The sequence below is a fragment of the Passer domesticus genome, chromosome 10, assembly GCF_036417665.1.
Source record: "Passer domesticus isolate bPasDom1 chromosome 10, bPasDom1.hap1, whole genome shotgun sequence".
NCBI classification, from domain to species: domain Eukaryota; kingdom Metazoa; phylum Chordata; class Aves; order Passeriformes; family Passeridae; genus Passer; species Passer domesticus.
Window position 1 is genome coordinate 42068836 of NC_087483.1, and position 22024 is coordinate 42090859.

Consider the following 22024-nt stretch of genomic DNA (forward strand, 5'->3'; position numbering starts at 1 on the left):
GATCCAGCTGCCAATAGTGCTGATGGAATTAGGACTTCCAGAAAATCACTTGAGCTGAGCAGCTCGGGACAGGGCAGGAGAGGAGAGACTTTGCACAGAAGTTGATTATTAAATGTTCTCTCTGAGCTGTTTAGGGATCAGTTCAGCACTGCCACCTCCTTGCTCCTAAAATCCATAAATCCTGCTCCAGCTCTTCTACAGAACATCATTTTCCCCTCCCTGGTGCTCTGGGTATTTCAAACCTGACTGTGCTACCAGAACAGCCTCTTTTCCCAGCTGGAATATCCTGAGCTCACTGGGAAGGGCAGAACATCCCCAAGATGCAGCAGACACCTACAAGGACTGAGGTGATGCCATGGACCAAGCCAGTGCTCCTAGCAAGGAAATCCAAATTATCCTCTGCAGCTCACCAGGAAATGCTCCAGCTGAAGATGAATCTTCCTTAGAATTCTTTTTCTGTGCTTTATTTCTCAGCATTTCCTTCTTCCCTTTTCAGTATTTTTGCCTACTTAAGGCAGTCAAAATAAAATCTCATATAAGGAATATTTTAGAGCTGATTTTTCTGAGGTGTTGGGAAGACACTGAGGCAGAATTCTTGTGTTAAACTAAGAAATCCTAGCCCAGCCATGGCAGAAATGCAGACATGTGCACCCCTAGTAACACTTGAGCTGTGTCCCACTCTTCAGTGGTGACACAAAGCCAGAAAATCAGCTTTGATCATGCAGCAAACCCTCTGGCATTAAAAAACCAAAATAATTGACTGAAATGTTAGTAACACATGGGCAAAGCAGCATGAGAAGGACAGAGTTTCTCACCTCCCATCAAACCTGTGCTTCAGGAAGTCAAAGAGAGCTTTCTGCATCATGTCTGTCACCTTGGCAGAGGGGAGAAGATTGAGCAGGGGGGTGGACAGGGAGAGAAAGAAGCCAAAAGGAAGGAAAGAGGTGAGTAGAAGGCAGGGATACAGCCAACAATCCACACCCTTGCTGGGCAGGAACCATCCCAGCGCCTCGTCCTGCCACAGCACTCAGCAATAAATCCCTGGGAGTTCCCTGACTCACTGCCCCAGGTCAGAGCTGCCCCTGGGTGTGCCCCTGCCCTGCACTGAGCACTGCTCAGCCCCTGCACACCCAGCACTGCTCCCAGAGCTGCACAGCAGGGCACAGCACACCTCAGGGGCAGAGCTGTGCTGCTGGGGACTGCTCTCACTGAGGGAGGACAGCAGGAAAATGCCACATTCCCTGGGAATGTGGAGCTGGGAGCAGCTGAGCTGCTCAGCCCAAGAGCTGCCATCTCTGCCTCTGATTCACTGAGCAGCTCCTTGGCCTCTGCAGGACAGCTCAGCCTGACAATTATTATCTGCCAGGCCAGGCAGCAGCTTCACCAAAGCCCCCAGGCCTCTCTGCCAGTTTATTTCCCTCCTTCCAACTGACTCCTTCAGCATTTAGCCAGGAAAAACAAGTCAAAATGAATTCCCCCAAGTAAGACCAAGAATTTTTGTTACTGAAATGAATATTCTGTGTTACCATTTCCACACATTTGTATGTTCAAGGTGTTGTGTTTGGTGGTGCTCTATTCAAAAAAAGAGACAGGGTGGCAGATTTGAAGAGGTTTTTGTGGACAAACAGCCTCTCTCTCCTCCAAACTCCAGAGGTAAATTGATCTGTGGTGCAGCTGTCAAAAAACTTCCCCATCAAATTAAAAGGCAGAGAGCAGAACATGAAGTACCTGCTCTGCTGAGCTGCACCTCCAGTCACTCTCACATAAAAACACTGCATTATGCCAGGCCTGTCACCTCCCAAAAAGAACCATTCCAATATGTTTAATAATATCCTATAAATTACTGGCAACATTAATTAAGCTTAATGAAGTGTACCTTTGATTTTATGTTCATTTAGTTCCTGGTTCAGCAATTCCCAGGTGGTTGAGCTCCCTGAATTGCCCTGCTAAAAGTCTCTGCTTGTTTTAGCACGTGGTAAATGCTCACTTGAAGCTGCAGCAGCCTAAAAAAGGCTGTCCTGGTTACCTGGGCACGTTGTCCTGCCCACTCCCACCCAGGCAATCTTTTAGGAGGGTTAAAGCTTTCTTTGCAAAATATTTGAATTTATTAATAAAGTGAAAAAAGGAGACCAACAAGGAAGCTCCTTCAAATGTTTTGCTAATTAAGTTCAAAGCATGGGCTGGTTTGATGAACATTTTTCCTGTCTAGAGTCCAGCTCATTAATTTGACTTCTTGTAGCAGACACAAATTCTCTTTTTTACTTGATTTAATCAGGAATGAGTGCACTGAAAGCAAAGGATTTGCACTCTGCTTAAAACAGTACAAGTCAGAAGTAACTCTTAGCTCTTACAGAACCTTTTGGTAATTATTTCAGCTAAATCACTTGAAATTACCATAAACCAGTTGCACTGAGCCACACACAGAATTACTGAGGATGATCAGAGATAATGAAAGCTGAATTAATTGCAAACATCTCAGTCCATACCTCATAGCCTTTGAGTGATGGGCCCACCAACACCACAGGTCTCATTGATGGCACTACATCATAGGGGGGAATATGTTCTGTCTAGAGGGAAAAAACAACCCTTCAGATCATCAGCCAAACAAATCCATAGGGAAATCCTGGCAATTAGGAACTAGGAGGAAATCAAATGGAAACAAAAGCATTACTTACCACTTTTTGTTTCTGTTTTGCTAGAAGACCAAATGAGAACTTGGTTAAAACACACCCAGGCAACCAGAAATCCCTTTGCCAAAGCACTTTGATTTCTGTCTGAGCACCTCCCTCTGCTCAGGCCTGACCAAAGTGGGCAATCTGTGCATTAAACTGGGTATTATGTATATTAAACTGGGCAATCTGTGCATTAAACTGGGCCTTATGTATTTTAAACGGTATTCTATACATTAAACTGGACATTCTGTGCATTAAACTGGGCATTATGTATATTAAACTGGGTATTCTATACATTAAACTGGACATTCTGTGCATTAAACTGGGCATTATAGATATTAAACTGGGCAATCTGTGCATTAAACTGGACAGTCTGCATTAAATTGGGCAATCTAAGCATTAAACTGGCCATTGTATGTATTAAGCTGGGCATTCTGTTCATTAAACTGGGCATTATATACATTTAACTGGGCATTCTGTGCATTTAACTGGCCATACTATATATTAAACTGGGAAATCTGTGCATTAAACTGGACAGTCTGCATTAAACTGGGCAATCTGTGCATTAAACTGGACAGTCTGCATTAAACTGGGAAATCTGTGCATTAAACTGGACAGCCTGCATTAAACTGGTCATTCTATACATTTAACTGGGCACTCTGTGCATTAAACTGGGGAGCTGCCACTGTTCCCAAGGATTTTTCCCAGCCCTCAGCAGCTCCTGCAGGCTGGGAATAGCTGTCCTCCTCCCCTGTGCATGCAGACACTTTGCTGGAAAACATCTCAGTAACTCAGCAAAGGGGACAAGCTGCATTTCTCATGTAGGGTTTCTAAACAGAATTATTAGCAAGGGTTTCCTGGAATAAATCCTGCCTTACCTGTGGCTGTAGGTGTGGCTCGGAATGTGCCAGAAACCATCTCTCCAAGGCTTGAAGAAGAATTGCCACTGGATTTCCTGCAGCAGCAGAAAGACCCCCATCAACACCAGGCACCATGAAATGTGGGAGGTTTTGGGGAGGAATTGTCCCATGAGGAATCACAAGTCATACCAACATAAATGACTCTAACTATAAGAGCTGAATATTAAATGTTTTATCACTATAATATGGAATTTTATCATACAAATCCAGGAGCATGTCACTAAACGCAGTAATTTCTCTGTCTGTTGAGATCCACTGGCTGCCCTGAAGTTGTGTCAAAAATTACAGAATAAATTTGGATGCTGTTCAACTATTCTGAAAGCATTTCCCAGGTTTATCTCCCAGACCTTTTTCCAGGGATTTGTAATCTCCAGGTCTGGCAGGGTGGAGATTCAAAAACTTCAGACTGGAAGATGAAGAATAAAGGATGGCAAAGCTGATTTTACAAAGTCTGGTTTGGGCCAAATGGAGAGAAAAGGGAAAAAAGGAAGAAAAACCCCACAACCTAAGAAAACCTGGGAAAAATCTGCAGGACTTTGAGCCCAAGCTGACTTAAGGCCACAGGCACACAAAACTCTCAGAAATTCCTGTCACTGTCTCTCACTGCCCTTCCCTGAAGTCAAACCCATTTTTGTTTCTCATCACCGACGCCTCCCGCTCTCTGCAAATCCGTATTCCCACTGGGAATCCCCAACCCAACGCTGCAAATGCCCTGCAGCAGAGCAGCAGCAGTGACCTCTGGAGCTACTGCCCGTGCTGAGGAAGGGTCTGAGGGGGTTGCACAGGCCAGGCGTGCTCACCCTCCGTGGAAGCGGCCCCTCTTCTGCTCCTGCTGGATGCGGATGTTCTCCAGGCGCAGCGGGCTCGGGATGAAGCCGATCTCGCAGCCCTCCTTCACCAGCCTCCCTATCCACCAGTCGTTGTTGTATTTCTGCAACACAGCAAGGCTCCTGCCCACTCCAGCTCCCACATTCCCTCCCAGATGTTACAGCAGTGCAGGGTCGTGCATGGGGACAGAGCCACGCCTACAGCTGTCAGCTCCAGCAGACAAGCCTGAAGACCCTTTCATTTTGGTTTCATTGCATTATACACTTTGCTGAGCATCTTAATACATAAGAACCAATCTAGACCTTTACTTTTACCTACAGCCTATCATGACTACTATCATTAACATATTATGGCCAATACTATCCAATCACATGAGTTAGTATGTTACAGTTTAAGCTTAAAGTTGTTTTTCAGTTTTCTTGCAGTGGAAAATTTTTAAACCTTTTTTCTACTTGCCACATTGACATGTCTTATTTCCCTGATGTATCTTTCTGCTTGGTAAAAACATCTTCTTTTTTTGTGGTCAGCTTGTCTTTTGCTCTAAGTCATAAAGCCTCTTTCCAACTTGACTTAACCTTTGAGTTCTTAGCTGTCCAGCAAGACTGGCTCAGCAATCCTCAATTTACACATCTGTTATTCTTCTGTATCAAAACTTGCTTCCATCTCTATTTCGTCCTCAGGTTCCACATTCAGAGAGCTTTCTTCCAAGCACACGTATCTGTGAAACTTTCTTGCCAAACTTTCATCCTTCCCAACAGTTACCCACACTCCTTAACTCCACTCTGGATAATGAACAGGCTCATGTGTGAGAGCAGAGCACTGAGGCCACTTCCCCTCATCCTGTCCCTTGCTGATTTAATTTCAAGGTTGATTTAATGAACAGAACCCATTTCTTTGAGCTGAGGCCGCCAAACAACCTCCCAGCAGCAAACATAAAGATAACACCTCCAGCTTCCCATCAAATATTGCCTGTCATATTTAATGGTCTAGACAAAAGATCACCACTTTCCCTTCCTCCTCTCCAGGTATTTGTAGGAATGTTATTAACAGGTTATGACAGATGAAGAAAAATTCACCTTTAGAGGAAACTTCAATATATACCTAAAGCATAGCATTTTATCATTGACCTTTAGTACCATATATTCTTCTGCTTTATTGAAAGTCTGGTCTGTCCCTAATGATGGCAAAATGAAAAGCAGGATCCCGGTAGATATTGGAGTGGAAAAGGATCTGTTGTAGCTGCTGGCAGCAGAGCTTTTGAAGAAAAGTATCTGAAAAGCCTCTCCTCTGTTCTGCTTCATTAGGCAGCTGGGTGTTCAAAAGAAACATTGCTTTTCACTACTGACTCTGGAGTCATTAAGAGCAGCACGAGTGAATGGGTTTTGTTTGCCTGCCTCGAGGAAAAAGCCATCACAGAGATCTCATCTTCGAGATCATCCCTGCTCCTGGCTCAGCATTTGCAGCACTCAGCTCCTGCAGGCACACAGAAACACTGAGGCCCTGCTGTCAAAGGTGCAGCACTGCCTGCTGATGACTCTGAAACACAGAGCCTCAGCCCCGAAAAATAAATGGGTTTTTATCCACCCAGATATCTGAAATTAACCCAATCATAAATATTAGCATGTAATAAAAACTAAGGGAATGCAATCCTCATATGCTGAAAAACCTCTTTATCCTCTTTAATATATATTTAGGCAAGAGGCTCCATGATTTGATCATTCCAACTAAGTATTTATTCCTCCTGCTGTTCTGACTTTGATTCACACAGTGGCAGTGAGCAAAGCTTTATCTGAAGTATGTTAAGTTACACAATTACTTCCAGTCTGTGAACCAGACAAATCCTTCAGGATTCAGCATCCTGCTGTTGGAAATCAGTGAATGAGAGGTTGTGGAGTCCCCTGGATCCCTGGCAGTGCCCAGGGCCAGGCTGGACAGGGCTGGGAGCAGCCTGGGACAGTGGGAGGTGTCCCTGCCCTGGCAGGGGATGGCACTGGATGGGCTTTAAGGTCCCTTCCAACCCAAACCAGTCTGACTTTACAAAACCAATCCCAGCAAAACCTGAGTGCCACGGGCACTGCCTGCTCCACTTTTGCTCCAAAGGTACAGCCTGACCATGGGAATCTTTCTTCATGGACCTCTGAGCGATGCCTCCAGGCATGGGATCAGAATCAGCCCCTCTGGAGAGGGACTGGGAACACAGGATGGAGGGACAGGACACAGGGAATGGCTCCCACTGCCAGAGGGCAGGGATGGATGGGAGGTTGGGAATTGGGAATTCCTGGCTGGAATTGGGGATCCCTGGCAGTGCCCAAGGCCAGGCTGGACAGGGCTTGGAGCACTCTGGGACAATGTCCTTGCCCATTTAAGGTCCCCTCCACCCCAAACCAGCCTGGGCTCTGCTGAGAGCCCCTGAACACACAAATGCCAAGGCTGCAGTGAGGAACACAGGATTTATCTGCATTAGGTCATCCCCCCTCTCTGTTACTCTGTGTGTGGGAGGAGCACGTTCCCTCCCCTGGTTGCCATGCCCATGATTCCTTCTGCTCTGTCAGGAATTGTTGCCATTTCATCCTTTAAGCAGGCACACAATGTATAGTTTGGAGGAGACAGATGAGACATACAGGACACGGCCTCAAAATAGCAGCTCCTCCCTCAGTGCCTCTGCTCCATCCTGCCAGAGGGTGACCTGACTTTGCACCCAGCTCAGCAACATTCCAAAACCTGGAATCACTGAAAAGCAAATCCTGCCAAGCCTTTTTGCAGCATGGGGAACCATTCCCCAAATCCTGCTGAGTTCCAGCTCCAGGGAGGCTGAGCTGACAAACACCAGTTCCCAGATGGTTTCCAGCTCAGTGGCAGTGTGATCCCAGGTTTTTAAACCCTGGGAGGCAACTGATGGAATGCCAAGACATGGATTTGGGACACTTATCTGGAAAAATGTACAGGGCAGCATGACAGGAGCTTGGAGTGTGCAAGTCAGTCAGTGCCCTGACAATATAGGTGGCCACGTCCAGGAAAACCAAGATTAAAAACTGGAAAAAGGGAATTTACTGCCTTTCCCTCTCAGGGAGAGGGGGCGTGAAGCAATTCCCTGTTCCAGCACCAGGGGAGGGGCAGCAGCAGGTGTTTTCCTCCTGAATGTGCTCTGTCTAAGGGAGATCAGTGCTCTGGAGTGATGATGAACACGTGTTCAAAGAAAGACACAGATGAGCACTGAACACCCCAAAATAAACCCAAAATGCAGAGATGAAAAAGTGCTTTTGCAAGCTGCAAGCCTCTGTACCAATCCACAGCACAACAGGGGGTTATGCAAATGTGGAGGGCTCACTTCAGATAAAAAATTGCATAAAATATGCTCAGCATGCAATAAAATGCAATTTTCTCTACCAAAGCCATACTCAGGGCTCATTTATCCCATTTTTTCCCTTATTTTTGCATCTGTCCTCTTCAGGATTTTCTTTGCTTACTGCATTATCCTAAGTGTTACTTCCTCTCTGGAAGGGAGCCTATCTGGTGTTTTTCTGAAGACCTGGCATGACCTGGTGCTGCTCCACGGAATCCCTTTCTCCTGCACCATCCTGATCCATCACAAACTGGTTCTGATGAAAAGAATCTGAACCCACCACTTTAAAGGGCATTATTTCCTTCCTGTGTGATGAAATTCCAACATGTTGGCAGCACCAAGTGCTCCAAAAGGGCAGGACAAGCACCCCAGGGTGCAGGAACTCCATGAGGGATGAAGAACCAGCTCACCCTCACTGTGTCCTCTTGGAAATAGTTCAGCTGATCAAATCAAAGCCCTTGGCCTGTGGAAAGAGTCCCTTTCCCATCCCCTTTTGCTGGGTTGTACCTCTTTAATGTGGAGGAAGTCCTTGGCATCGAAGGAGATGGCAGTGCTCGGGACAGGAACATCTTCATCCAGAGCCCCACAGTAACTCACGTTGGTCTTGACAGCAAATGCTACTGGTTTGGACTAAAAACAGGAAAAAAAAACCATATAAAAAACACTGAGAACTTCTCATCCATAAAAATTCAGCCCTAGTAATTTCACCCAGGCCAGCAGAGCTCAGCTCCCTGGAGAATATCCCCATTTAGAGGAGAATATTTACACTAAATTCCCCAAGCACCTTCTCTGCAGATACTTTGACTCAACTGCCAAAGCATTTCAAAAGCAAGTGTGAATTCCAGCAGCAGGCAGAAGGAGCTGGCCCGTGACTTAGAGGGAAGGGCTCACCTTGGCCCTCTCCAGCTGGATGGCTGCTTGCTGCTCCCTTTCCTGGCGGATTGCTTCCCTGTCCTCTTCCAAAGAGACATCAGAGTCTGAGGGTCTGCTCGTGTACGAATCTGCTGAGCCCTGAAAGGAAAGCCAGGTCACTAAGAAAACACAGGTAAGGAACTGAAAACCCCTCCCCAGTCAAATTAAAAAATATACTTTAAAAGCAATTGGTTTCTTGGTATTTTTTGGAGTGAGTTTTACAAAGACAAAAATGTTGAGAAAACCTCTCTCCTTCACTTTCTTACTGACACAGTGAAATCCAGCTCAGCTCTGGGCACTGTCCAAAAGTCTTTACAATACTCATATCCTGTCTGACAGCCTCAGACTCAGGATTGTCAAGGGTTAGGTCACATCAAATATAATTAAGGAATTATAAAGCTTGGCTTGATTCATCCCTCCCCATAAATATGCTCTGTTGTGTAAGGGCTTTGTTCTCACTCACACAGAGCTTTCTTCCGGGCTTCCAGGGGGGAAAAGTGGCAAAAATGACATTATTAAAGCTGCTCAACAGCTCTGTATTGATATGACACGAAAGCAGCATATTCAGGCAGCAGCAGGGAGCATCAGCCTGCAAGGGGAAAAGAAGGTGCTGCCACAGTTGGATTTTTGCCATTTTTTGGACATTTTTCAGGATACCTGGCAAGCCCTGAAGTGTGGAGTGGCTCCTCTCTTTATAGAGACCAGCCAGACTCCAGCATCCCACTGGGGCCAGTGGAAAACCAGAGCTTTAACCTTGCAAAACAGAGAATATTTACTCCTGATCAATCTGTGGCTCTGTGTGCTCCAACAGAGCCACTCTACAGCATTATATCCTTATTCCTTTTTTTTCCTTACATTGATTTATATCCTGCAGCACAGGCACTGTAGCAGTCAATATTCTTACTGTTCATGTGAAGTCACATAATCTTAAATATTGCTGTGAATACATGGCCATTGCTGTGGATCCATGTTCATCCCTGTGAATCCACATCCATCCCTGTGGATCCACATCCATCCCTGTGGATCCACATCCCTCAGGATTCTGCTAGCTCAGAACCACTGATGAGCCTGTGTTTTTTAGTGTTCCACACTCATTTGGGGAAAGGCAGATTTCCTCCAGGCCAGGAACAGGATTTGCCAATAGGAGCTTCACCCACAGCAGTGATTTTAAACACAGCAGAAAATTCCTTCCAGGACACCCTGCACCCAGGGAAAGCTGGGAAGAGGCAGAGTTCAGGGTCCTGGGCTGGAACATGTGGAGCATCCCCAGGCTGAACAGTGGCATTAGGAGCTGGCAGCAGCTCAGCTCTTCCCAGCTGGGAAGCTGCACATCCTGCTCTTCCTTCTGCTTCCTCCGGGATGGAGCAGAGAGCAGGAATTTGGCAGCCACAGCCCAGGCCAGGCCTCCCACAGCCACCCTCAGTGCCCGAGCCCCTTTCCATGGGGAAATTCCTGCTGTGCCCACCCTGAGCTGCCCTGGGCCAGCCTGAGGCCGTTCCCTCTGCTCCTGTCCCTGTTCCCTGGGAGCAGAGCCCGACCCCCGGCTGTGCCCTCCTGGCAGGGAATTCCAGAGAGGGAAAAGATCCCTGGGGATCCTCCTGTGCTCCAGGCTGAGCCCCTTCCCAGCTCCCTCAGGGATTCTGCAGCCCCTTCCCAGCTCCCTCAGGGATTCTGCAGCCCCTTCCCGGCTCCCTCAGGGATTCTGCAGCCCCTTCCCGGCTCCCTCAGGGATTCTGCAGCCCCTTCCCGGCTCCCTCAGGGATTCCCCAGCCCCTTCCCGGCTCCCTCAGGGATTCCCCAGCCCCTTCCCGGCTCCCTCAGGGATTCCCCAGCCCCTTCCCGGCTCCCTCAGGGATTCTGCAGCCCCTTCCCGGCTCCCTCAGGGATTCCCCAGCCCCTTCCCGGCTCCCTCAGGGATTCTGCAGCCCCTTCCCGGCTCCCTCAGGGATTCCCCAGCCCCATCCCGGCTCCCTCAGGGATTCTGCAGCCCCTTCCCAGCTCCCTCAGGGATTCCCCAGCCCCTTCCCAGCTCCCTCAGGGATTCTGCAGCCCCTCAGGGTCCCTCTTGTCCCAGAGCTGTCCCCAGCCCTGGAGGTGCCCCAGTATTGCCAGGGACAGGCACTGCCCTGGGCTGTGTCACCACTGATTTTTTACTCACTCAGGTCTGATGTGATCCAGCCCAGCTCAGTGAGGGAATTTAACCTCAGTGAGGGAATTCAACCCCTGTGCTGGACACACAGTGCCCGTACTGGTTTGTACTGGTGCGTGTTGAGCAGTGGTTTATTTACTGCTGTCAGAACCAGAGAGCCTGAGGCAGAGCAGCTGACGCTGCCAGGCCACCCCCGGCTGCTCTCCGTGCCAGGCTGAGCCGTGCCCGTCTGCCAAGTGCCAGGGATTGGTACAATCACAGCCGCATGATCCCGGCTCTCCCAAGTCATTCCCCACAGCCAGTGCCTTATCTGGAGGATGCAGCCCCAGGACTGTGACTCACAGGGTGCTGAGCTGCAGCATCACACTGAAAATCAGGCACCATTCTGCAAATAGCAGCAAGAGGGGCAGAAAAGGAGCCAAACTTGTACTGAATTTTGGGTTCTGTTTGAAATGTTTGATTGGAGATCAGATTTATTGCCAGAAATATTGTGGAATATTGACAGAATATTGCCCAACAATCCAACACAAACACTGCTGTCTGCTCAGCACCAAGTGCAGCGAGTTCTGCTCTGGCACTTGCTGAAACTGCAATAGGGAATGAGAGGAAAGGAAAGAGGAAAGCCACTTCCCATCTTTTTTTGTACACCAGGATGTTTCTAAAGGAAAAATGTTTTAATGGAAAGGGTGGTCAGACACTGGCAGGGGCTGCCCAGGGAATGGTGGAGTCTCCATCCCTGGAGGTGTCCAGGGAAGGGCTGGATGTGGCACTCAGTGCTCTGGACTGGGGACAAGGAGAGGGTTTGGGCACAGCTGGGACTCCATCTTGGAGGGCTTTTCCAACTTGGGTGATTTTGGGATTCCCTAAAAAGACCCTTTAACTTCTTTATTTTCCCACTGCTTAGAGCAGCAGCCTGTCATTTGGGGCTATCACCTGTGCCCACAGTTTCACACCTGACATTTGAGGACCAATAATCAATCCCACCCTTACCTAACCCCAGTCCCACAACCCTCTGGGAGACAGAGGAACTTTGTCAACTGGGGCTTCAGTGAGTTCAAGCGACACCACATTTGGCAATTTGAAAGAAACAGGCTTTTCCAGATAATTACATTATTCAAGGCAATGAAAAACTCACTGCTTACTTCACAGCCTTTATACTTTGGGCTCCTGTGACTTCATTTTTTGTGCAATCTATTATTTATCTTCTCCCTCTCTCATAAAGTGTAATTCAGCTTAGCTAAAAACGTGGAGGTTTGAAGCAATCCTAAAAACACCAGGGAGAAGGGCAAAGCAGACAGAACAGTGGGTTTGCTCATTTTTATTCCCCTGCCCACTGACTGGTCTTGCACGTGAGGCTGCTGGACGATGTGCCAAGGTGCAAAGGGTGACACAATACTCCTGGTGAAAGGGCATGCCCCAGCATTTGAGGGAGGAGGAGGTGACAAGAATCCTCTTCCTGGACACTACAACATCCAGCCTTTGTGCTCACTGAAGGAATAATCAACCTTTAGCTGTTACAGCTGAAAAATAAAGACTTACTGAGCTTGCAAATAATTTTTCCCCAAGTGCCATAAATCCACAGCTCCGGATTGCTCTCCCTCCATCCCTAGGGAATGCTCTGTCACACTGCTAGGGCAATTAAAGCAGCAATCCATTAGCAGCTCCAATCAGCCAGATGACAGCAAGCCTCTCCTGAAAAGATTTAGGGTGCTGTGGGTCCATCCCAACCGGGAGAGCCTTTGGAGAAACATCCCTGCTCACAGAGAGCTCCTGCCCTCCCCATCGGGCCAGGCAGAGCCTTACTGCAGCACCCCCCTCCCTGGCACTCCTGTGCCCTGCAATGAGCAGGCACTGGCACACAGGGAGCAGCCCCCTCCCTGGCACTCCTGTGCCCTGCAATGAGCAGGCACACAGGGAGCAGCCCCCTCCCTGGCACTCCTGTGCCCTGCAATGAGCAGGCACACAGGGAGCAGCCCCCTCCCTGGCACTCCTGTGCCCTGCAATGAGCAGGCACACAGGGAGCAGCCCCCTCCCTGGCACTCCTGTGCCCTGCAATGAGCAGGCACACAGGGAGCAGCCCCCTCCCTGGCACTCCTGTGCCCTGCAATGAGCAGGCACTGGGCACACAGGGAGCAGCCCCCTCCCTGGCACTCCTGTGCCCTGCAATGAGCAGGCACTGGGCACACAGGGAGCAGCCCCCTCCCTGGCACTCCTGTGCCCTGCAATGAGCAGGCACACAGGGAGCAGCCCCCTCCCTGGCACTCCTGTGCCCTGCAATGAGCAGGCACTGGCACACAGGGAGCAGCCCCTTCCCTGGCACTCCTGTGCCCTGCAATGAGCAGGCACTGGCACACAGGGAGCAGCCCCCTCCCTGGCACTCCTGTGCCCTGCAATGAGCAGGCACTGGCACACAGGGAGCAGCCCCTTCCCTGGCACTCCTGTGCCCTGCAATGAGCAGGCACACAGGGAGCAGCCCCCTCCCTGGCACTCCTGTGCCCTGCAATGAGCAGGCACTGGCACACAGGGAGCAGCCCCCTCCCTGGCACTCCTGTGCCCTGCAATGAGCAGGCACACAGGGAGCAGCCCCCTCCCTGGCACTCCTGTGCCCTGCAATGAGCAGGCACACAGGGAGCAGCCCCCTCCCTGGCACTCCTGTGCCCTGCAATGAGCAGGCACTGGCACACAGGGAGGCAGCTGTGCCAGGCTCTGTGCTCAGCCCTGCTCTGCTGGGAACAGGAGGATGGCAGTGCAGAGCACAGAGCTGCACCCACAGCGCTGCCAGGGCTCACAGGGCTGGCAGTGCCAGAGCTCCCCCAGGCACCCAATGACTGGGAATGAGGAGTTGGGATAATATCCCAGCCTGGACTGCTTCACCCTCTGCCCCATCCTCTCCTCCTGTGCTCCTCTCACATCCTCCCCAACACCAACCCCACCTGGCACCTCCCAGCTTCCCCACAGGGTTTTGGATACTCAGTCTCATCCTGTAAGAAGACCAGGAAGCCAAATTCCCAGTGATCCCAAAGGTCCTGCACTGATGCCAAACTCAGAGATGACCCAAACAGCTGAACCAGAGGTCGCTCCAAAGCTTTTACATTGGTCAGGAGCTCAACTGAACACATTTGAGCAGACATGGGATCATGGAATCCCAGACTGGTTTGGGTTGGAAGGGACCTTACAGCTCATCTCCTTCCAGGACAGGAACACCTTCCACTGTCCCAGGCTGCTCCAAGCCCCTCCAGCCTGGCCTTGGACACTCCAGGGATCCAGGGGCAGCCCCAGCTGCTCTGGCAATCCCAGCCCAGCCAGGAATTCCCAGTTCCCAATGTCCCACCCATCCCTGCCCTCTGGCAGTGGGAGCCATTCCCTGGCTCCTGTCCCTCCATCCTTGTCCCCAGTCCCTCTGCAGCTCTCCTGGAGCCCCTGCAGGCCCTGCAAGGATCTCTCCAGAGCCTTCTCTTCCCCAGGCTGAACACCCCCAGCTCTCCCACCCAGCCCTTTCCCTGGCAGGAATCTTCCATCAGCCCATCCTCTCTTTCCCTCAAGACAAATCCATCACAAACTGGAGCCTCAGCTCGGAAAAAGCCCAAGAATCCCCAGCCCTCTGCAAGTTCCCAGGAGAATCGAGGCCACATCCCTCCCTGACGAGTTCCCAGAGACCTGACAGAGCTCCTGACACAGCACAAGGAGAGCAAACAGGCACAGGGATGGCTGCAGGCCCATATGCTGCCATATGCCACGGGTGCTCCAGAAACCACTGAAAACACCCCACAAATCCCACAGCAGAGTTATTCCCTGGGGAAGCAGCTCACTCCAAGCCCCAACACGAAGATCTCCCTGCTCCAGGTGCAGGTTTAACTCACAGCTTACTACCAGAAGTACGTCATGGAGATGGGAGTCACAGAAAATGAGCATTAACTCATTTTTACATGACAACCAGAACCAGGATTTGAGAATTTAAGAAACCCCCACATTTTAAATACCAGTGGCCACCACAGTTGGTGCTCACCTCATCCCAGCACTCAGGGAGGGCAGCTAAATTTAATTACTGGGCAGGTGATGTAATTAATTAAAAGGCAAACACAAACCAGTGGGGATCTCTTCCTTTGGCGTGAAAACCTCGCTGTGCTGCAATGGAAACCGGGGCCAGGAAAATTTTGTGTGTGCCCAGTCAAATACTGCAGAGTCCTGCCTGGGCTGGAGGGAGCATTCCATGGGAGCTGCAGCATTATTCCCACGTGGAAAGGGGTGCAGAGATCACACCTGCAGCACAGCTCCTGTTTGTCTTTAATGCTCTCTGGAATTTTTAACATCCCACTCCAATTACAAAATCCATTCCAGCTACTGCAGTGTTAAACCGGGAGGTCCAGGAGCAGAGAGTTCAGTGGGACTTTTCCAGATTCCCACGTGGATGTGGCACTGGAAGTGCAACCAGGACAAGGTTCAGTTCCCAAGGAAATGATTCTCTTGCTGAATCCCCAACACACACAAGGCAGCTGCACAACTGCTTGGCACCGAGTTGTGATTTCAGAATCAAATGCTCAGCAATTATTGCATTCTATATGTTTGGTAAATTTATTTAAGACAACTCATTAGGTGTCTCAGCAATTTGGAAATTACTAGGTAGTTAGAACATGTTTTTTTTCTTTGGGAATACTAATTGTTAGAAAATAGGGCAATTCTTCCAACATTTCCTGATCTCTTTTTATTTTTTACCCTGGATTTCAAATCTTGCAGTCTATCTCCTTTCTCCAGCTGCCTTCAGTTCAGCACAGATTGTGTTGCTACATTTAAGAAACAGAGTTTAAAAAAATACTGGTAATATATATCTCTATTTACTGCCAAAATACTCCCATCTCTTTTGGTAATGTTCAAATGAACATGCAAGGCACAAGATTTTGCTTAGCAGGCACTGCAGGTACACACAAAGCTGGAGGGACTGGTTAGAGGATAGATGAGCTGCTCTGAACTTCTCCTTTTCACAGGTGAAAAATCCAGATCTACCTCCACAAAATAACACCCAAAGCACTTTTCCTGCAGTCTCAGAGCCAAGGGACAGGTGAGGATCACAGCCAGAGGATGGCTACAGGCTCAGGGGGTTCTCACCCAACAAAGTGATCCAAATTTGAACACACAAACCTTTCAAATTCCCCGGTTTTGTTCAGCCACAAAGCAGCAAAGATCAGCCTGGGAACGCTCTGATCTGTGCTTCATTCCAAATGCAGGTTGTGAGACCTGGGACTGAATCAACACCTGAACACCTCCAGCCTGAATTTTGCTTCACCCTCTGCAGCTGGTCCCTCTTTTTCAGGAAAGCTATTCAGCAGTCCCAGGAGAGGAAAAAAGGTGCTATTTTTCCATGATAAAAGGCTCCAAACTAAAGCTGCAATGGCACAGAGACACTGCTTTATTTTTTCTAATTACTTCAGCTCTTGAAAGCATTGAATGATCTTCCCAGGGCTCTGGGGAAGCTGCTGCTGTTGGGTTTGATGAAACCTGATAATAAAAGTGCACCTGGTATCCTAAATCAGCTCTCCTGTGAGGAGGATGCTCTGTGTCTGTCCCACATAACACGTTGGGAAGGCAAGAACGTTCCATAAGTCTCCAGGAAAAAAAAAAAATCAATTACAAATACTGCCCCCAAACGAAACTTAATCATCCTCCCAAGTACACAGGCATCTGTGGCTGCCATATGTGGTCTGCCACAGCAATCCCTCAGACATGCAGGCTTCAGCCAGGAAGGGCTGGAGTAACGTGGTGTGATCCTAAACCACCCTCCAGCCACCCTCCTGTGCTGGCTGGGATGGAGAGCTGCTGCTCACAGGGCTGGATCACTTCTTAACAAAAAAAAAAAATAATAATCACACCTCCAGCTAGCTCCTTGTTACTGCACCAGGGACATTCAGCTTGGGATCTGCAAGAGGATGAGCTCCCATTTCTCCTCTAATTTCACTCTGTTCCAGTTTATTTCCCTTTTGGTTTCATGTAGCGTAGCTTGGTTTGCTCTCCCTGGGGCTCTCCTGTCACCAGGTCACCTTTGGAACCAGGATTTGGAATCTGAAATGTAGGGAACTCTCAGAACTTTGGGCTTGTAGGCCAAATTAGAATTAAACACAGGATTTGATCTGAGACCTTGGAAAAGGCTCCCAAACTCAGGTGCTAGAAGTGAGAATGTGGATTTAGAGTTTAAAGTAGAGATACATTAAGCAGAAGAAAGTTTAGAGTTCTAGAGTTTCAAATATAGAAAAAACAGAAGTATTTACAAAGGTAACAAGGAGTTTAGAATGCAGCACTGTAGGTTTGTGTGCCATAACATGATTGGCTAAGAAAGCTTACACACGAGTCCGTGAGACAAAATATTTAATGATTGGGTCAAAAGCATAAATACCCTTGTTGGCAGTGCTTTATTGGTCAATAAATCCTTAAAAAGTCTGGTAACTGAGGGTCCTGTGACCTTCTGAGCCATGCAGTGAAGATGTGAGCCCAACTCCCCCTTCCTGCCTGAGTAGAGGAAAAATAAACCACATCACCTAAAAACTCAGAGGTCCCACCTCTAACTCATTGAAATTCCTTCACAAATCCCCACAGGGATGTGCCAAGCTGGGACTGCTCTCAGACACCACAGAATCCCAGAATCCCTGACTGGTTTGGGTTGGGAGGAACCTTAAATCCCACCCAGTGCCAGCCCTGCCAGGGCAGGGACACCTCCCCCTGTCCCAAGCCCCTCCAGCCTGGCCTTGGGCATTCCAGGGATCCAGGGGCAGCCCCAGCTGCTCTGGCAATCCCAGCCCAGCCAGGAATTCCCAGTTCCCAATGTCCCACCCATCCCTGCCCTCTGGCAGTGGGAGCCATTCCCTGGCTCCTGTCCCTCCATCCTTGTCCCCAGCCCCTCTCCCTCACTTTAAAATCCCTTTAGGGCACTGGAAGGCCACAGATGTATCCCCAAAGCCTTTTCTTCTCCAGGCTGAACAAAGGAAAAATTTCAGTTTATTCTCCTGGAGGGCTGATCAGCAGCACCCATTCATTAGCTGAAATTGTTTTTCACCTTCCCAACAAATAAAACCAGCCCATCTCTTTCAAGCACACATGGAACACTCCAGTCCCCCAAGCAGGGATTGCAGCACGAGAAGCTTCAGGGTATTCTCCATGTGAGGAATGAAGTGGAATTTTCCTCAGTGTTGAGAAGATCCTTGCCACCTGTCTGCTTTCACTGCATGCTCTTCCTAATTCCAACAGCTAATTTAAAGAATATACATCTTTTTTCAGGATTTTGATGGTTACAGTGTCCTGATTTTCTTCTAGAGCGGTGTCACCACTTCCCACACCATCAGGCTTTACACAACCAAAATAACCCTGAATATTTATCTTACTTTTTTCCACAGAAGTGGTTTAGAACATCACAGAATCAGACAGAACCAGACTGCCATCTTCAACAGAATGATAGGAAAATTACTTTGTTTCAAATGTTCACGCTGGGTAGTGAATGGGAAGGAATTGTGACATGCTGGGAGGGCATTGTTGAAATGAATTTCACGCTGCTTAATTTAAGCCAAGCAGCTGATGGAGTTTGGGCCTAAGCTGGGTATGTTGTGTTATGTTATGGTTTTAATTAGCTCCTTCCTTCCAAAAGCTTCCAAAGCAGGAGGTTTAGAAGCTGCTTTAAACACTGATAAATGAGGCTTACAAACAGAGAATTTAATTTTTTTTTACATTTTATACTCTTTTTTTTTTTCCAATGAAAAAGTTAAACCCTGCCATGATCTCTGATTATTTTTCTTGCAGCAAATCCTGAAATCACTTGACTGCTGAACCTACAAGAAGCTCTTCTGGACTGCTAGGAATCTCTCAGGAAGAAAAAGCCCTAATTTTCCAAGTGCTGTGCAGGCTGTAAATAGCAACTCCTTCCCCCGAGCCCTTGCAATTGAAAACCTCGACGTGCTGAGAGCAAAATACAAGAGAAAGGACATTCTGCTGTCACCTGCTGAGGTAATATCTGAGTGACACTTTATGGTCCCTCATTGCTGTAATCAACCGGGGAGCCCAAGGACTTTCTAGGACTTTGCTGCCCACTGGGAATTCCCAGGGATGGGGCTGGGAATTCAGGGGGCCCAATTCCAGCAGCTCTGAGCTCACCTGCTCCCCCCAAACTGGTTGGTTTTTATCATTACTGCATAGAATGGGGGAAAATGTCCCCCAGTGATAATTGTGTTGTTTCTGTAGCTGCTCATACTCGGATATTGCTCCACACACTGAAAACAAAACACTGTTGTGAGAGGGATTTGTTGTTATCAGTATTCCCAGGTGGTTTGTGAGGACCAGCAGAACACAGGACAAACAACCAAGCAGCTGTTATTCTGGGAAATGAGAAGCAGGAACAAATAAACACCCAAGATTTTAAAAAAATCTGGGGATGCCACTGGCAAAATAAGTCTCTCCATGAATTCCCTGTTGGGATAAATGGGAAGGTAGCAATGGTAGGTGGAAATGCAAACCCACAAGGAGGGAACAGCCAGAACTTTGTGCTACATCTCAACTCCAGACACTATAAACCTTTCTTTTTTTTTAAATAGTGTGAACATATTTTCCCAAATTCTTATGACTGGTCATCAGGGCCCTCAAGTCCAACCCATTCTGGGATTTGACAAGTGACAGGAATTTTGAGAGCTAAACATTAAAAATTCAAAGACAGTTTTTTTATTTTTTAATAACTGCCTCCAGTTTTATCTACAAAATGGATTCTTAATGAAATATCTTAGGAGAAACAATAGTTTAATATTCCTTCTTGCCAGCAACCAACAAGCATTCCCATCAAGAAAAAATCCTTGAGGCATCACTATGTTACTCAGAACCCTTTTGATTTGGCATAAGCAATAACTGAAAGAGACCCTGATGGTCTCATTCTGTGCAAAATCCTTCTCCATCACAGCTCTCATATGGACCAGTGAACACAAACCTGCAGGAGCAAACAGGACAACTTTAAACACCTGGATATTGTTTTTTGCTGAAAGAAGCTAAAAAAAAAGCCTTGTCAGGAGTGGAGCCTGTCAATCTTGATGATTTAAAGCCTTTAAAAAAGCTTTGCCATTATTTCGGGATACTGTAGCAGAGGTATATCTGCTCCAAAAGAAAATGTCAAAGGTTCTGCTGGTGCCCTATAAATCTGCACTGAAATGCAATCAAAAAGGCAGGGAATGGGGGTGATGAGTGAAGCCAGAGCCTGGTCAAAGGTACAGAAAACATCCAGCAGGAAGAAGGAAAACGCTCCAAGATGAGCAGCCAGAGTAGAAAAGCCCCAAGTAAGGAATTCATCCCACGGCTGGAAGGTGGTGGCTGGCATTACCCCGAGTGAGCTCCCCTGGATGGGGAGTGCCTCACTGACAAAGCCACTCCTTGCTTTTCCAGAGAAGGAGAAGGGGGAAGGATGCCAGTCAAAAACCAGGCTGAACTTCAGGAAGTTCCCGATTCCCTTTCTGCCCTGAGCACAGCCCCCAGCACCAAGCTGCTGGTGCTGGCCAGAGCCCTCCCCTGGCACTGCAGATTGTGGAGCAGAGATCTCCTGTGTGACAATGTGACACTGATCCAGGCACACAAATAGCACGGACTGACGGACCAGGCACAGGTTATGTGCCAGTGCATCGCTGGCACTCCCTGCAGGACACAGATCACCGGGACAGCTCCGTGCTCCAGAATAATTCCCTGCAAGCGCCGGTGCCCTGAGCTGCCGGCAGGAACGAGAGGCTCCTGTTCAACTCGCGTCTCTCTGGTGCACTTGAGCATGAACTGTTTGTTATTCCCTCCTTTCCGTGCCTTTCCCGTGCCAGCAGCTCTCTCCCTGGAAGCTGGAGTGGCTCCTGTGGGATCAGGGCTGTGTTCAGCCGCAGTGGCTGCTGTGCACATCCCACTTCCCAGCGCAGCCCTGCAGGATGATCCAACTCCTGCTCTGGAACTCCTCCAGCCTGAGCAGGGCACAGCTCCCTGTGCCCCACTGCCGGAGGGGCTCCCTGCCGTGCCCAGCATCCCTCTCCCCGTGCCCAGCAGGCGGGAATGCTGCGGACACCGCAGGCAGCAGCGGCAGGAGCGCAGGGGAGGAGGAGGAGGAGGAAGAGGAGGTGCCACAGCGGCTCCTGTCCCGCAGGGATAAGCACGGCCAGGGCTCCCACCAAGGGATGAGCCACTGCTTCTCCCTCGGGAACAGCCAAACCTTCCCGGGACACGGCAGGGGAGGGGACAGGCACCTGCTGTGCCCCCAGCACGGGCTGTACTTCCATGGATGTGAGGACAAGGTCTGCTTTGGGCACCCACACTCAACTTCCATCCCCAAAGGAGGATTTTTCCCCAGCCCCACCAATGAGACACAGCACCCAGTCTCCCCTCTCCCTGGAGGCACGGCTGATGTGCCTCCTCCCCAGGATCACTGCCCGGAGAAGCTGTGGCTGCCCCATCCCTGGAAACGTGCGAGGCCAGGTTTGACAGAGTGCCAGGTGGGGCAGGAAGGAGAAGAGCGCTGAGGTCCCTTCCAAGCCAGGCCATTCTACGATTCCTGCACTCCTATGAAGTTCCCGTCCCCTGCACATCTCTCCCAGCAGGGAAGGGCAGAGTGGGCACAGAGCACCACAGGCACAGCCAGGGTTTGAGCTGGCTCCTGACAGGCACATTTGTGGCTGTATCTCTGCTGAGCTGCCCTGACACAGCCCCTTCCCCACCTCCATCCCAAAACGTGCACAGAGCTGCGCAAGGCACGCTCTGACATCCCCAGATTAGTGAAGGGACACGAATAAATGAGAGGAAAAACGTGCTGAGCCTTGGGGAGGAGGGGCTGCTCCTCCTGTCCGTGCAGCCTGGCCAGCTCCCTTGGATCTGCGGGCAGGGAAAGGGGAGAGCAGCAGGACAGGGCTCATTCCTCCCCCTGGCAGCACCCTCAGCCAGGCTCAGAGGACCAGCACCATGACAGCTCTGGGCACAGGCACAGAGGCACTTGCTCTAAGAGAAAGGAGGGAAACAAAATGAACAAAACCCCACTAAGTCTCTCAGCTCTCCAGAGACTGCAGCAGGACCCAGCCACTTGGGAAAGCACTTTGCTGACTGCCTTCCTGAAATGCTGGGATGGGAGAAAGCTGCTTCAGCTCCCAGCTGCTGGCAAGCGGCTTTTTCTCCTTTCTTTATTTTTGCAAGTAATGCAGCAACTGCACTTGGGTGAAAAGGC

At 49.3% G+C, this 22024-nt stretch overlaps 1 protein-coding gene across 7 annotated transcripts in view; it reads right to left on the reverse strand.

Annotated features, from left to right (window-relative positions):
- CACNB4 (calcium voltage-gated channel auxiliary subunit beta 4) overlaps window positions 1–22024 on the reverse strand; it is a 78934-nt gene that overhangs the window by 16069 nt on the left and 40841 nt on the right. For 6 of the 7 annotated variants that reach the window (XR_010369591.1, XR_010369590.1, XM_064435345.1 and 3 more), the window contains 7 exons: window positions 8655–8774; window positions 8271–8393; window positions 4393–4523; window positions 3551–3627; window positions 2676–2695; window positions 2487–2567; window positions 816–874 (listed from right to left, as the gene is read on the reverse strand). Coding sequence is in view for 5 of the 7 variants with exons in the window: in XM_064435345.1 (XP_064291415.1) it covers window positions 816–874; window positions 2487–2567; window positions 2676–2695; window positions 3551–3627; window positions 4393–4523; window positions 8271–8393; window positions 8655–8774 (611 nt within the window). In the remaining 2 variants the exon portion in view is untranslated. Of the gene's footprint in view, window positions 1–815; window positions 875–2486; window positions 2568–2675; window positions 2696–3550; window positions 3628–4392; window positions 4524–8270; window positions 8394–8654; window positions 8775–10833; window positions 10946–22024 lie in introns of those variants that run through there. The other variant, XM_064435350.1, reaches the window with a different exon arrangement.